This window comes from Leucoraja erinacea, chromosome 20 (assembly GCF_028641065.1).
Source record: "Leucoraja erinacea ecotype New England chromosome 20, Leri_hhj_1, whole genome shotgun sequence".
In the NCBI taxonomy this organism is placed as follows: Eukaryota; Metazoa; Chordata; class Chondrichthyes; order Rajiformes; family Rajidae; genus Leucoraja; species Leucoraja erinaceus.
In genome coordinates, this window is record NC_073396.1 from 22,824,435 (window position 1) to 22,840,666 (window position 16,232).

The 16,232-nt window shown below is 46.6% G+C and overlaps 2 protein-coding genes across 2 annotated transcripts in view; both read left to right on the forward strand.

The window, feature by feature from the left end:
- The first annotated feature begins 156 nt into the window (after window positions 1-156).
- On the forward strand, window positions 157-3,134 carry LOC129706960 (cytochrome c oxidase assembly protein COX19). Its single transcript, XM_055651645.1, has 3 exons — window positions 157-307; window positions 1,632-1,743; window positions 2,912-3,134. The coding sequence occupies exons 1-3, from the start codon at window positions 226-228 to the stop codon at window positions 3,003-3,005; spliced, it is 288 nt and encodes a 95-aa protein (XP_055507620.1). The 5' UTR covers window positions 157-225; the 3' UTR covers window positions 3,006-3,134.
- A 5,414-nt stretch (window positions 3,135-8,548) lies between these two features.
- LOC129707121 (uncharacterized) overlaps window positions 8,549-16,232 on the forward strand; it is a 100,595-nt gene continuing 92,911 nt past the window's right edge. The window contains exon 1 of the mRNA XM_055651911.1: window positions 8,549-8,901. Within this exon, the coding sequence (XP_055507886.1) occupies window positions 8,701-8,901 (201 nt within the window). The 5' untranslated portion in view covers window positions 8,549-8,700. The remainder of the gene's footprint in view (window positions 8,902-16,232) is intronic.

Below are 16,232 nucleotides of genomic sequence, written 5' to 3' on the forward strand. Positions count from 1 at the left end.
GGAAATGATTATATCTGAGACTGGGAGCAGAAGTTAACGCGCGGGCGGGCGGTCGGTGCAAGGCCTTGAAGCAGAGCTACGGCGTCGCCCGGCAACGGCGGCGGGAGGGAGGGAGGGAAGGCGCGGCCACGTCGCCGCGATAACGTCACTGTGGTGACGTCAGGTGGCCTGCGTCACGGGGACCAACGTCATCGCGCACGGCAACGCCCCGACGTCATCGCCAAGATGTCGACCGCCATGAACTTCGGCGGCAAGAGCTTCAGCCCGCAGCCGCCAGAGCGCGGCTCCTTCCCTCTCGACCACCTGGGTAGGCGGTCGCTGGATTGGACGTACAGGGTAGCGTCTGAGATGTTCCCTCCCTCCTCCGTCTTCTCTCTCTCTCTCTCTCCCTCCCCCCCCATCTCCCTCCCGTCCCTCATCTCTTCCGTTCTCATCTCCTGTTTCCTCCCCATTTTCATCCTCGGTCCCCTACACTCCAATAATAACGCCCCCTCTAGTGGTCTTGAGACATTTTTTTAGTTCTGACCTGAAATGTCACAAAATGCTGGAGTAACTCAATCACACAGTCTGTTCGAATTGGCAAAGACACTTCTTCCTCAATAACAATCAGTACGGGAGCCTCTCAAGGCTGCGTGCTCAGCCCCCTGCTCTAGATTCACTAATGCAGAGTGCAAACTCCATCTTCAAGTTTACTAATGACACCACCGTTGTTGGACGAATTACAGATGGTGATGAGTCAGAGTATGGAATTGAGTTTGATTAACTGACCAAATGCTGCCAGCACAACCAACCTTGTTCTGAATGTTAGTAAGACCAAGGAACTGATTGTGGACTTTGGAAGAGGAAGGCTAAGGACCCACTAACCTGTCTATATTGATGGAATGATCGTGGAGCGAGTCAAAAGTTTCAAATTCCTGGGCATGCATTTTTCAGAAGATCTTGCACATTGATTCGGTATGTCAGAGAGGATTCTCTAAAACTTGACAGGTGTACAGTACAGTGCATATTGACTGGTTGCATCATGGCCTGGTTCAGCAACTTGAATGCCCATGAGCAAAGAAGACTGCAAAAAGTTGTGAACACTGCCCAGTCCACCACCGGTTCTGACCCCCCCCCCCCCCCCCCCCCCCCCCCCCCCCCCCCACATTGAAGGGATTTACCAGAGTCGCTGCCTCAAAAAGACAGCCCTCATCATCAGAGACCCACACCACTCTGGCCATAAACCCATTTTACCCCTGCCATCGGGAAGAAGGTACAGGAGCCTGAAAACTAACGTCCAGGTTCAGGAACGGCTTCTTCCCTTCAGCTATCAGACTATTAAACACTACAACCTCAAATAAGCTCAGAACTACATAGACTATTGTTATTATTGCACTCTTATTGTTTATTATGTGTATGTATATATATATATATATATATATATCACACGGATAGGTAACATTTCGGGTCAAGAGTCAAGAGTGTTTTTTTGTGTATATATATATATACAAAAAAATACTCTTGACTCGAAATGTTACCTATCCGTATTCTCCAGAGATGTTGCCTGTCCTGCTGAGCTACTCCAGCACTTTGTGACTGAACATCTTTAATACCAAATGCTTTAACCTAACATATTTCTTGCAATTTTGCAGGTGAATGCAAAGAATTTAAAGAGATATTTATGAGCTGTCTTAAGGAGAGTAAGTTTGATAGCTCTTTGTGCAGAGAACAATCCATGGACTATTTGAAATGCAGAATGGACAGGTATAGTAATGCAATCTTAGTGAAAGTTACTTGATTTTAGCAAACCATAAATAATTTAGCACATGTGATTAAAAAAAATATATAAACACAATACAGAAAAGTTCTGAGGGACAGGATCAATCTAGAGGTAGTCCATTAGGCTTCCATTCTGATATTTATGTGTTTGTTAATTCTCCATAAATTAGAAATTAACCATTTTAGTGAGAGTCGATTAACAGTAATGTTTATTTCGTGTCTTCTGTGTAGATACAATGGTTCATTGTCAGAATGCCCCACATCTAGCTTAATTTTAGTTACATTGTTGCTTTAGGATGGAAATAAAAAACTAGAGTGCATGGCTTTAAGGTGAGATGGACAAAGTTTAAAGGCAAGTTTTTTCTTGACAGACAATGGTGTCTGCTTGATTGTTGTGGGGAGATTACAAAGAGTCATAAATCTATTCAACACAGAAAATTGCTCCATCAAACCAGTGCTGCTTGCTTGCGCCTGGTCCATATCCCTCCAAATTTTCTGTATCCAAGCACCTATCTTTTAAATGTCATAATTGTACATGGCTTTAGATTTCCTTAGTTTACTTTACTTTAAAGATACAGCGCGTTCATTGGTCTTCGGCCCCCACGAATCTAGCGCCATTTTAGTTATTCCTGTTAAATAATGGAAATAAAACACTAGGGTGCAATATACTTTTTTACCAAGATGGACAAAGTTACAAACCAAGACAATAGGTTGCAGGAGTAGGCCATTGATTGGCCCATCGAGCTAGAAAGAGCCATAAATCTATTCATCACATGAAAATTAGTTCGCCGTTCGTGCTGCTTGCTTGCCACTGGTCCACTGCTATCTCCAAATTTTCTGTATCCAACACCTCTCTTGAAAATGCATCCAGAGAACATGGCCTTAGAATGTATTAGTTTACTTTACTTTAAAGACACAGCACCCTTAAACAGGGTCTTCGGCCCACCGAATCCGCGCCAACCAATGATTCCTGTTAAATAATACACGCTACACACTAGGGACAATATACTATTTTTACCGAAGCCGATTAACCTACAAACCAAGACAAAAAGTTGCCCCTTGGGTCCCTTTCCTTCTCACCTTAAACCCAGGCCTTCTGGTTTTGGACATGCCTACCCTGGAGTTGAACGTTTGATTTTGTTTTCTTGTCCAGACAGTTGATGACCAAAGAGCCTCTGCAAAAACTGGGCTTCAAAGATCTTGTGGATGATAAGTCAGCAGAACCGCATCAGCAGACTGATACATAACAGGAGCATTGACTATTATATCTACAAATTGAACTAAAGATGGGGCTTCTTCCATAGCAATTCTGTATATATTGTAAAATATGTTTCTGTACAATAAACGAGCGATTAAAGAGTTAAAAAAAATAATAATAGTTTGTCTCATTTTAATCATTGTATAATTATCAAATCATATAGCACGGAACAGGTCCTTCTGCCCAACTTGTCCATGATGCCCAAGATGCCCCATTTACAATAGTCCCACCTGCCTGTGTTTAGCTTGTATTCCTTGAAACCTAACCAAGTACCTCTCCAAATGGCATTTAAATGTTGTTATAGTATCTGCCTCAACTATCCCCTCTATATAGTGAACCGTGCTGGAAGCAAGTGTTAGTATAAGTGTTACAGTGGGGTGGAGTTAGTGATGCTGGCTTGTGTGTGGTTGGTTGACATGCATCATCAATCTACATCCTTCCCACTAAAGACTAAGTGTGGAAGGGCACCCATGCCATGGGGTTAAATATACTCGCCATATCTGTCTGGTGGTCTACTAACACGGCCCGAGCGCGTGCGGACTCAACCTTCCCCTCCCTCTCCTGAAAGGGGAGGCGGAGAGCCTGGAGGTGAGAATGACGCGGGAGAGGCTTGTGACCGAAAGGGGAAGCATGCAGGAGGTGAGGTCCCGTGGTTAGTCCCGACCGCGGGACGTGGAGGGGTGTAAGGCATGCGGGGACGGGTGGGAGACATGGCAAAAGGTGGCTGGAACTGGAGCGGCGGAGTTGATTCCAAATGGCATTCTCAGAAACTTGTATCTGCTAAATGGGGTGGAAAATGTGGTGAGATTTGACGACTTCTTGTCCAGCGGTATCTGCCAGAAAACGTTCTTTGCATCAAGGACAGAAAATAGGGTGGCCATTCCGACCTTTGCCGCAACATCCTCGACGGTCTTCATGGGATGGTGGGGGCGCTTAATGGCAGTGTTCAGGTCTTTCGGGTTGATGCACAGACGGATTTCATTTTTTCCCTTCTTGATTGTGGCAATCATGGTTGAGACCCAGTCGGTGGGGTCGCTGACTGCTTCAATTACACCTGTGAAGACCAAGTCCTTCAGCTCGGAATGAACCCTGTCAGTCATGGCAAATGACAACCGGTGTGGGGCCCGACTTCTGAATCCAAACTGACCAGTGCACCGACTCTGACGTTTTTCGACCTGAAACGTCCGGTAACGACCACCTGTATTGCTTTGAGATTCGGGCTCGGCCCGGCCTGCTTGCAACCATCTGCCGATGGCACCCTACTACCCGTCTCGTATGCCTCTCGCACCATGACCGACACGGAACAGCGCTACACACAAATCGAGAAGTAACTGCTGGCTGTTGTCTTTGCCTGCTGCAAATTCCATGACTTCATCTTCGGGAACACCTTCACGGTCGAGACGAACCACCAACCGCTTGTAATAATCCTGAACAAGCCCATCCATGCTGCACCAGCTCGCCTGCAGCGCATGATAAACAACATCCCACTTCTGACACTATGTAGATGTACACCAGACACAGATTGTGATTCATCTTTAATCAGCACTGAGACTTTAACAGCATAAAGGATGGTTGGTTGTCAGTACACCCTAGCAGCTCGAACTGAACCGTGCTGGAAGCAAGTGTTAGTATAAGTGTTACAGTGGGGTGGAGTTAGTGATGCCGGCTTGTGTGTGATTGGTTGACATGCATCATCAATCTACAAACCCCAGCTATTTTTTTGGAGGAAAAGGGATAAGACAGCCCCACCACTTGGCACAGAGTGGGTTAGCAGGCCATCAATTATATATAGTGATTGTGTTTAACGTCAGTATTATTCCCTCGCTTTAATATGCTTTAGTTGTTTCTAATTCATACAGGAAGAGATGTAGATTGGCCATTGCATGTTAGCCAATCAGAAAGATTAGTAATACTAGATATGGCAATGATGCTTAACCACATTATTATTTACTTGTTTTAGTTTGAAATGCCTTAATTGCTTTTTCATTTATACACGAAGAGATGTAGATTGGCTATTGCATGTTAGCCAATCAGAATGCTTAGTAATTATAACTGCACCCAATTATAACATTTATACTGTAAGAACTCGGCCACTGCCTGCCAATAGCAACAGTAGTGAGAACCCGCAATGTACTGCTTAGATGATGTAGGCCTGAACAATAAAGATGCAAAATGGCGGCGCATCGCGGCAGCGGCTTCTGCAGTTCGTCTGTTTTTTTTTTAATTTTGTCTTGTTAAATGTATGTTTTGGTCGTAGTTTATATATTATTTTATCTGTGTATATGTGGGGGGGGGGGTACTTTTAAAACTTTTCAATCTCTTCCCTGTATGGGGACCCCGACCTTTCCCTGTCGGGTCTCCGTAGTCGTTGAGTCCTAGCACCATGGAGCGGCCTCCAACTGGAGTCGACCTGGGGCTCCAGTCGCGGAGCCTGCAGATCTGACATCGTGGAGCTGGCCGGCTTCGGAGCGTGGAGAGCTGTGATAGTGCACGGCTGTGACCCAACTTCGGAGACTCTGGCAACGGCAACTTCACCCGCCCGGATTGCAGGGTTAAAACAACCCGGAACGGGGCCTTACACTGCCCAGCGCGGCTTTAATGGCCGTGGGACTTACCATCGCTCGCCCGCAGGGGGCTCCAGCATCAAGACCCGGAGCAGGGGCTTTACATCGCCCGGCGCTGAAAAAGTTACTTTTATAACTAAACAGGTTTGTTCCTTAATAAACAGACAACACACAAACTGTTTGGTAGACCAGTTCAAAACTTTGCTTATTATCGGCCGATGGAAGGGAGGGAGAACTCCAGTCAAGTGCCCAATGTAGACACTTCACTGTCCTCAGTCCACTTCTCTGAACAACAGAATTAAATTGCATTATATAGTGTTTTTTTTGTCACCTTAGCACATTCCACAGACATTAGTCATGGTCAGAGGTACAGGAAAACAAAGGTTTCTTCAGAATGCATCACATCAAAGGCATTTTGTCACATGGTACAATATATATTAAAATCATTGGCCATTTGTTTTATGACATCTTAGTTTTCAAATACTTCAAAGAGATAACTCCAGCTCTTTCTTTGCTTCCTCTCTGTCACCTTGTCCCTCATAAACATAGGACACTTGGTTTACGACATCTTACTTCAAAGAGATCACTCTAGCTCCTTCTCTGCTTGTCACTTGGGAGACAATGTTATAGTATTTATTATCTCACACACCGCAACCTGAGGCAAGCCTAATTTGAGACTAAATATAAGCTGTACGCTAGCCCAGAAGCCAATTTAATATCTTCTTATATTTTTAACCAAAATTCGGCTTTATCAGCGTGGCCTTAACGGACTTACCATCACCCACCAGGGGCTTGAACAACGGGGGAAGAATAAACACCAAGACTTTGCCTTCCATCACAGTAAGGAGGGGTTTGGAGATTCACTGTGATGGATGTTTTTTCATGTTTGTATGACTGCAGAGACTTAATTTCGTTTGAACTTGGGTTCAAATGACAATAAATGGTATTCTGATTCTTCTGATGTTTGTGCTTCAACCTGTGTGAGACTAGGGTATTTACTTGTGTGAGATTAGGCTCTTTACAACTCTCTTCTCAATTCTATTTTATTTAAATCTGTGCAAAATTTCATGTAGTCCCGAGACATGGGTGACGAAAGTTGATTTCTAGACACATTTGAGGCTCGTCCCACAGCCTAGGAGGGAATATTCCAGTTCTGATGCGCAAACAGGGGTAGTGGATAGACAAGGTACCGATGGCGTCCGTGGGTTTGGAATGGACTCGTGTTTTCTCCGAATCGGAGATAGAGACGAAAGCGAAGAGAAGAGTCGGGGCTCGAGCAGAGGAAAGTGGGAGCTGGTTGGAAACTGGCAGTGAGGGAGATAAAGCGTTAAAGTGGCGAACGAGAGCAGGAAGCAGCACCGATACAGACATGATGTACCTGGGAGAGAGGTGAACGAATGGTCTGGCGGTGATTGAACAACAAGGAATAATCTACGTGTTCTACAGGGAGAGAGACGGAGCCTGAGCACAACGGGCTCCCACCTGGAGCCGGGAATTAGGTTTGAATCCATTCTTCCAAAGATACGTTCCGAAGAAAACGAATCTGTTATGTGGAGAGCAAACGTGCTACACATTTTCAGAATCGCCGGACTTTAGGACCTGGGGGAGCCCGAAGCTCAGAGCTTGCTATGGGCCGGATAAAGACTCGCGGCGGGCCGGGTGTGGCCCGAGGCCATAGTTTGGAGACCTCCCCTGTTCTAAGCTCTAAGTATGAAGGGAGCCAATTCCCGCCAGACCATTGCAGGAAGAAATTCAGCTACAGATGAAGGCCACATTTACCTCAAACCTGTGAAATCCATTGCTGACGGCGAGTTTTCAAGCTGAAACTGACTCTGCCGCAGACACAGCGTCGCCTGTTAAACGTTGCCGGAGTTGAGTGGTTTGGTTTCACGGTCACACCGATCAGTGTCGGGGCAGGGCCGGCCTTAAGCCGATTGGACTGATTGCTCCCAATTGGGCCCCGCGAGTAAGGGGGCCCTGCGCCAGAGTAATCTATTCTCGGCTCGGGTAGATCTACCCGGGGTGGAGGGGGAAGAAAGGAGTAGACGGGGAGGGGCAATGGAGAAGGGGGAGGTGGGTCGTTCCCTCACGGTCCCGGGGCAGCGGTCCCGCCCCTCCAGTCGCCGTGCTTCATGCACACAGCCCCGGATCCAGCCCTCTCTCTCCCCGGGGGGACGCGGTGAACAATACACGGAGGGCCGGGCAGCGGGATGGAGCAACGTTTACAAATCTCGGCCTCAGCTCACACCCGTCCGCCCGGGGCATCCGCTCCCGCCGCCGGCCCGCTCCCTCCCTTCGCTCCTTCTCTCCTTCCTTCCCGCCCTCTCTCTACTTCCATCCCTCCCGTCCTTCCTCTCTTCTCTCCCTCCCACCCTTCTCTCCCTCCCACCCTCCCTTCTCTCCTTCCCTCCCTTCCCTCCTTTCCTCCCACACACACATAACGCACAGCCAACTAACACACACAACGAAGTTAGGATGGGGCTGAAGCCCAAAATGTAATGGTTTTTCACCAATGGTTATTGGTTTTCCAGAATCTATTTAATTAAATTACTTTTTTTTCATTTCAGTCACTAAAACAAGTGGGATTGTACCTATATACTTTTCAGAGGTGATCTACACATTTTGTTTGTTACTTGTCGGCTTACATGTATGCAATTTTATATTAAAATGTAGCTTAGATCTGTTTGGTCCATTAACTTGCAGGCACTTTTTAAGCGCACATTTTGATTACTTTGCATTCTACCATAGAGATATAACGTCTATAATAGACTTTAATTATATTTCTAAGAATCTCCAGACCTTGGCTGTGAACCTATGGCTCACCAAAATTGTTCCCAATTGGGCCCCGCACTTCCTAAGGCCGGCCCTGGTCCGGGGACAGCTGAGTGCGGCTCCCTCCCACTTGCCACCAACGTTAGTTGCCCTGACGCCACGTTACTGAATCCGCAGCAAAGAGGTGGCTCCTCGCTCGTCGCCGCCGCCCTCGCTGACACCTTTAATTTTCAGGTTTCAGGAGGAGGGTTTAAACAGAGGCGAGTGGGGCTGAAGGTGAGAGACACTGCGGCCCGGGACCCTGCTCTGGGGCGCTGACAGGAGCGAGAAGTCAAGGGGAGCCCAGAGATGACGTTGGGCAGCGCCTTCCCGCTGGACGCAGCCACTTTACTGATCCTCGGCGCCCTCTCCCTCTTGCTCCTCCTTTACTTTCGCCGCGGCTCGAAGTGCCATGGAGCGCTCAACCTGCCCCCGGGACCCCCTTGTCTGCCCATCATCGGTCACCTGCACCTGATGGATCTGAAGAAGCCCCACGAGAGTCTCATGGAGGTAAGATGGGGCAGGAGGAGTCAGCGGTCGGCAGGACCTGTCGTGGGAACGCCGTTGAACCTCATGCTTCTGTTCAATCCGCAGCTGGACAACGGCAGGCTCGAATACCTTGGGTAGCAGGGTCTGTTGAGCGATCGGCATAGGTGGCCTGGTTGTCCTCGACATTAGACCCTGGGCAGGGGAACCCATGGTCGGGTCACGAGAGATATTATGGAGGTTAAGTAAGCCCAGGTAGAAGTCGGAGTTAGACAGGCGGGAATGCTCAAGCAGACCCTTTAGCACTCCGCACGGCCCGCTCGTCAAGGCAGTTGCTTTGTGGATACTCCGGGCTGCTAGTGTAGTGGTGAAAGTTCCACTTGGCAGCGAAAGATTTGAATTCAGCACTGGTAAATTGTCGGCCATTGTCAGTTTGTAAGCGGACAGGGGCACCGAAGGTGGCGAAGTGCCTGCGCAGTCTGCTGATGACCATCTCGGAGGTGATTGAAGGAAGTAGGTCCACCTCGAACCAGTTGGAGTACGAGTCAACCAGGAGGAGAAACTGCTTGCCCCGCCATTCGAATATGTCGGCAGCCTGCGATGTCCAGGGCGTGGCAGGCGCTGGCTGCTGCAAAAGGGGCTGCCCGCTGCTGGTGCGGGGCGAGGTTGTTGCAGGTGGAGCAGGAGGAAACTCGGTCCCTGATATATTTGGCCATACCAGGCCAGTAGAATTGTCCCTGAGCGTGAGAAATAGTGGCATCGACCCCAGGATGACCGCGGTGGGCTGCGTTGTAGTATAGATCACACAGAGAGGCTGGAACCACGACCTTGTGGCCTTTGACGATAACACCATCTTGGAGCACCAGCTTATCGCGGACCAGAAAGAACGGTTGGGCACCCGATGGCAAAGTTGTCCGTTTGTCGGGCCAGCCGCACTTGATGACAGCTGCGAGCTGCTGCAACGCAGTGTCAGCGGCGGTGTGTTTGATCAGGCACTGAAGTTGCCTGGTTGGGACGATGTTGACATTCAGTACCAAGAGGTTTTCTTGCTCGTAAGGGTGGCAATCACAGGAGGCCCGCGGGGCACGAGATAGGGTATCGGCCACATGCATTTTAGTGCCCTTTTTGTAGACCAGTTGGAAATCAAAACGCTGGAGCTGGAACATCGTGCGCTGCAGTCTGGCAGGGGCAACATATATGGGCTTGCTAAGAATTGTCACTAATGGCTGGTGGTCGGTCTCAACCGTGAATCTGCTGCCGAAAAGGAAGTCTTTAAACTTGGAACAAGCAAACACAACCGCGAGGAGCTCCTTCTCGATCTGAGCATACCATTGCTCCTTGTCGGTCATGGTTCGCAAGGCATACGAAACAGGTAACAGCGATCCGTCATCAAAGAGCTGCAGGCAAGCAGCACCGAGTCCAAAACGGGAGGCATCACAGGTAACAACAATGGGACGGCGCAGGTCGAATAATTTAAGTGTCGGGGTGCTGGTCAGCTTAGATTTCAGAAATTCGAAAGCCTGTTGGTGTTGTGGGAACCAGGACCAGGCAGTGTCTTTTTTAGTTAGTTGCCTCAGGGGCGAGCTCAGCCCACTGAGATTAGGTATAAACTTACCGAGGTAATTGACCATGCCCAGGAAACGTTGCAGACCGAGGACGTCGGTTGGGGCTGGCATCTCGGAAATTGCAGCAGTCTTTTATGGGTCAGGCTTTAGTCCATCAGAAGTGAAGATGTGTCCGACGTAAGGCACTTCACAGACGTGAAATCTGCACTTTTTTATGTTCAGTTTTAAATTGATCTGTCAAGCCCGGTCCAGGACCCGGCGTAGGTTTTTTGTCATGTTCAGCGGCATTCTCCCCGTAGACTAGGATATCATCCATGATGATGGTGCACAGCATGCCAGTGAACAGCTGTTCCATGGACCTCTGGAACACCTCGCTGGTAGAGTTAATTCCGAATGGCATCCACAGGAATTTGAATCTGCCAAAAGGAGTGGCAAACGTTGTCAGATTGGAGGAGCGTTTGTCGAGTGGTATCTGCCAGAAGGAACTCTTGGCATCGAGGGCGGAGAAAACCGTGGCCTGGCCGACTTGAGCCGCAACATCTCCCACGGTTCTCATGGGGTAGTGTGGTCGCCTAATTGCGAGGTTCTGGTCCTTTGGGTTGATGCACACTCTTATCTCGTTCTTGTCCTTTTTTAGCGTGGCAACCATGGTGGAGACCCACTCGGTGGGCTCGCTGACTACCTCCAGCACTCCCATCGCTAACATGCTCTTCAGCATCAATTCAACCTTGTCCTTCATATGGAGGGATATTCCGTGTAGTGCACGGACCACAGGCGCCACCTTTGGGTCGGTGGCGATCTTGTAGACGATAGGCAGTTTGCCCAGCTCATTATCAAGCAGGTCCGGGTACTCAGATATTGGATCCAACATCACCCGCACCTCATGGACAGTGCGGTCGAGCGCGACTAGTCCCGGGTCCTGGCATGCCTGGTTGCCCAACAAAGTCACACAGTCAGAGTCGAGAACATAGAACGTGAGAGCCCGCGATGACCTCTGCAGCACACGATTGAAAATGGCCTTGCCCACTGGTTTCAGGACCTCGCCCCCGTAAGCATGTAAAGTCGAACGGTCCGCACTTAGTTGCTCATTATGCCTAATCTTTCTGAACGGGTTTGTTGACATAACATTGACCTTCGCCCCCGTGTCAAGCTTAGCAGAGAAGGTCGAATTGTTGACAGTAACGAGGACCGAAGGATCCGTGAGTCGAGCAGGTGCGCACCAGGAGTGTGAAAACACTAGCATCTCCTTGAAAACTAATTGGCTCAGAGTCGTGGGCAGTGTCGAGAGACGATTGGGAACCAAACTCGCTATCAACTTGCACCAAGTTGTTTAGGACTTGTCTAGAAGCTGGGGGAAGTTTCCCACGGGAGCGGCAGACAGCCGAGAAATGATTCAATTTCTTGCAGAAATTGCAGGATTTTCTGTAAGCCGGGCACTGCGACTGCATCGAATGCACATAACCGCAATTAGGGCATTTTTTAACGCCTTGGCCGCCGGGGACGTAGATGGCCCGCGACATGGGTCTGGTGTTGACTATGTTAGGACGTTGAGACCTATTGAGACCAGTTAAATTAATCGATTTATTATCAGACCCCCCGCTGTCCGAACAGCGGGTCAACGACTTCAGCCAACCGGCATGCGTGCATGGCTTCGGTTAGAGTAAGATCTGGTTTCCTTAATAGCTCCGATCGTAACTTCTGTTCGAGCATCCCTGTCACTAGAATGTCTCTAGTAAGCTGTTCAGTCATAGTATCAAATCGGCACCTCTGAGAGAGGTAAAGCAGATCAGCAATAAAACATTCAACAGGCTCATCATGCTGCTGCTTTCTCTTCAAAAAAATTGGCTCTCTCTAAAATGCGGTTAGAGGGCAGGTAACAGCTCAGTGAATTTTCGCAACAGACATACCGGGCCGTCGGCAGACTCTGCAGGTACTTGGACCTGATCATGTTCATCCCGGACCGCGGGACTGTAGGTGAAGGCTTGTGCTCTCCTCATGGCATCAGGACCAGCAAGATTTAGAAGAAGGGAAGCTTTAACGGCATCAGGATCGTTGCGATGAGCAATGTTCATGTAGTGCGTAAAATCCATCTCAAAAGTCGCCCAGCGCTCCGCTATGTCTGCATCAAAGACCAGGGGCGCGGGTTTGCGGCATGAGGATGCCATGGTGACACAAGGAGAGGAAAACTCCAACAAAGAAACAAACCCAAGAAATAAAATCCGATAAACAGGAGGCGCGAGATTTAACTTGCCGACACCATGTAAAGAAGTGAATCTGACACACTTGTAACTTTACTTAACTCTTTTTTTTAAATTAAAAAAAATATATATTTTATTTTATTAGAAGTAAGTACAGTCATATGGCACCAAAGTGCCTAATATATATTTTCATAATACATTTTATGTTTTTTGTTACATTGAAAAAAGATTAGAATAAGTAAAATAAGTTAGATAGTAAAGGATAGAAAGATGTGAAATATATAATGTGTGAAGAAAGAAAACGAGTAAATGAAGAAAGTTGAGAGAGAAAATAGAGAAAAGAAAATAAAATAAAAAAGAAAAGGAGATCATTATAATCTTGACCAACCCTCGTCCAGTCCTGAAACAGTTATTTTTTACAATTGTGTTGCACCATATGATTCCAAAAAAACGACGAATGGAGACCAACTCGTTATGAATTGGTCTGCTTTATCCATTAGGAGGAATCGCATTTCCTCAAGATGAGTGGTGTCCAACATACAATACATACATGCAATCCACATTTTAAGCGTTGGTATTGATGTACCCTTGCAAAATTTAAGTATTAATTTTTTTGCTATTATTAAACCATAGTTAAGGAATAGATTTTGAGATGTGTTCAATTTATTCCCATCTTCCATTACACCAAATATAATCATTTCAGTATTAGGTTCCACTCTTGTCTTGAATAATTTTGTAAATATTTCAAAAATATTCCAAAATCTATAAAGTTTTATGCAGGAAACTAAGGAGTGTGTTATAGTTGCCTTTTGGACTAGACATTTATTACAAGTGGCGGATATATTTGGATAAAATACTTAACTCTTTAATAAACACACAGATTAAACATGATCCAGCACTAACTGCATGCAGTCTGTCACCGTGCTGGAGAGAGCGAGAGATAGGGAGAGAGAGTGTTATTATACTTGATAACTAAGGTGTGGTACTGAGGTAGCTACATTATTTAGTTGCATGCATAAACCATCTACACATTCCTTTGCATAATTTCCATACTATTGTATGGCCAGAAGCCATCTCTTTTTCATATACTGGGCGGCCACAGTAGCACAGTGGGTAGAGCTGCTGCCTCACAGCGCCAGAGACCCAGGTGCAATCATGACCTTGGGTGCTGTTTGTGTGCAGTTTACAAGTTCTCCCTGTGGGTTCATTCCTCCTGATCCGTTTACCTCCCACAGACGTGCGGGTTTGTAGGTTAAATGGCCTCTGTTATTGACCCATTTTGGGTCAGGACCCTTTAGACTTATTTTGTAAACCTGTATCTACAGTTCCTTGTTTCTACATCAAATACGTGTTTCTTTTCATTCCTTCAAATCCCGCACAATTTATCCTATGATCTCTTTAGCCACCCAGTCCGCAATTATCAGTTATTTTTTAAAGTTTACCAGACAGACCCGCTACACAGTGCCTCAAGTATGTATCTGTATGCTATAGGGAGGTTTCACGGCAATCGGGTCACGACCCATGACCCGTACTGTTGCTACGTTACACCAAGTGGAGTACACGCGATGAACTGCAGGTAGGCACTTACCGTTGTTTCCAGCGTAGCGGGCCCGTTAAAACCAGCCGAATTTGTCAATTTTTGCACTGTAAATAATTATGGAAATCGGGATAAGCGTGCGAGACATTTATCCTACTTCAGAATTCCAAAAGTGAGGAGAAATAATGGTAGATACAAGCGAGAGCTGAAGGGACAACAACAGCCAGAGTGCTTGGCGAACATTGGCCGTTTGCTCACTGCATTTCATCAACTAAGGCATTATTTGTGTTTTTTCTTGATTCCTTTGGCATCTAAAAAGTTTCAGAAGTGATAAATCTGGCTGTAAAATGTTAAAATCACCCATGGTTCTCAAGTGGGTTTTTACATACAAAAAGAAAATGCCTCCGAAGCAAAATTTACAGCCAGATTTATCACTTCTGAGACTTTTTAGATACCCAAGGAATCAAGAAAAACTACAAATAATGTCTTACTGTTGATGAAATGCAGTGAGCAAACGTGATAATTCCCAATATTTTCAATTCCGATATCTGCACGGCCAATGTTCGCCAAGCACTTTAACTGTTGTTGTCCCTTCAGCTCTCGCTTCTCTTTATCTTCATTTCGCTTCACTTTTGGAATTCTGAAGTTGTGTACATGTCTCTCACGCTTACCCCGACTCCACAATTTTTTACAGCGCAAAAATGCAACATTTTGGCGGTTTTTAACAGGTAGGAAAGTACGTGTTTCTTGCATTAATAACATATACCGGAAGTTACGGATGTCCTCCAGATGGATTGAGTGATTCCGTGCGTCAAGCCCTATGACCCAGTGAACTTATGTGCACACCCCCTATAACGCTGTAACATGATATTCTGCAGTCTGGTATTGTCCTCCTTGCACAACCTGTTGTACTTGTGAATCAAGTTCAAGTTACATTTATTGTCACATGCACCAATTGGTACAGTGAGATTTGAGTTACGATACAGCCGTACAAATAAAAGAACACAATACACAATAGGATTTATGGATAAGAGTTTAAGAAAGAACTGCAGATGCTGGTAAATCGAAGGTAGACACAAAACACTGGAGTAACTCAGCAGATGAGGCAGCATCTATGGAGAGAAGGAATTGGCGACGTTTGGGGTCTCGACCTGAAACGTCGAGAAGGAACTCGACCTGAAGCGTCGCTAATTCCTTCTCTCCATAGATGCTGCCTCATCTGCTGAGTTACTCCAGCATGTTGTGAATACTTGTCGTACTTGTGTACGGCTTGACTTTACTTATGTGTGGTGTGATCTGACTGGACAGCGCGACAACAAAAGCTTTTCACTATATCTAGGTACTCCTGGCAATAATAGTTTAGTTTATTGTCACGTGTACAGAGGTACAGTGAAAAGCTTTTTGTAGCATGATAACCAGTCAGCGTAAAGGCTATACATGATCACAATCCATATATGTACTGAGGTATAGCTGGCAATAACCAATAATAAAACTAATAAATACAGTGAGAGGTTCACAGGTGCTGTAAAAGTGTCCCAGTGAAACATTTACTGGGCTACATACTCCCAAAAAATGACACAGAAATGCTTCTTATTCAATAAGCTTGATATTTTCCCTTTTAGTTTAAACATAGACCAGTACAGCACAGGAACACTGGTATCGTGTATCTTCAACCCACGATATCAGCAGGGCTGGATTTAGATGAAGAGAGGCCGTAAGCTGTACCATTTGAGAGGGCCCCCCACCCAATCCCCCACACCCACGACTAGAGGAAGATGGTCCACCAGATTGACACCGATTTGCAACCGAGCGTGGCCAATGAGATAAGGCGCTGGAAAGCTGCACTTTATTTTTTTTTAATTTATTGCCAGTGCTAGTGTCAAGTTACTGGCTTAAAACACTATTATTCTGAAATGGAGGGCAAGTAAAATTATTGAAGGGTTGTTTAGAGACTACAGTGCGTTGTGACAGCATATGTAAGAAAGGCCTATGACAGTGTCAAAAATATTATACACCTTGCAGGGCTCTTACTTAATTTTTTTTCTCTGTTGTCAG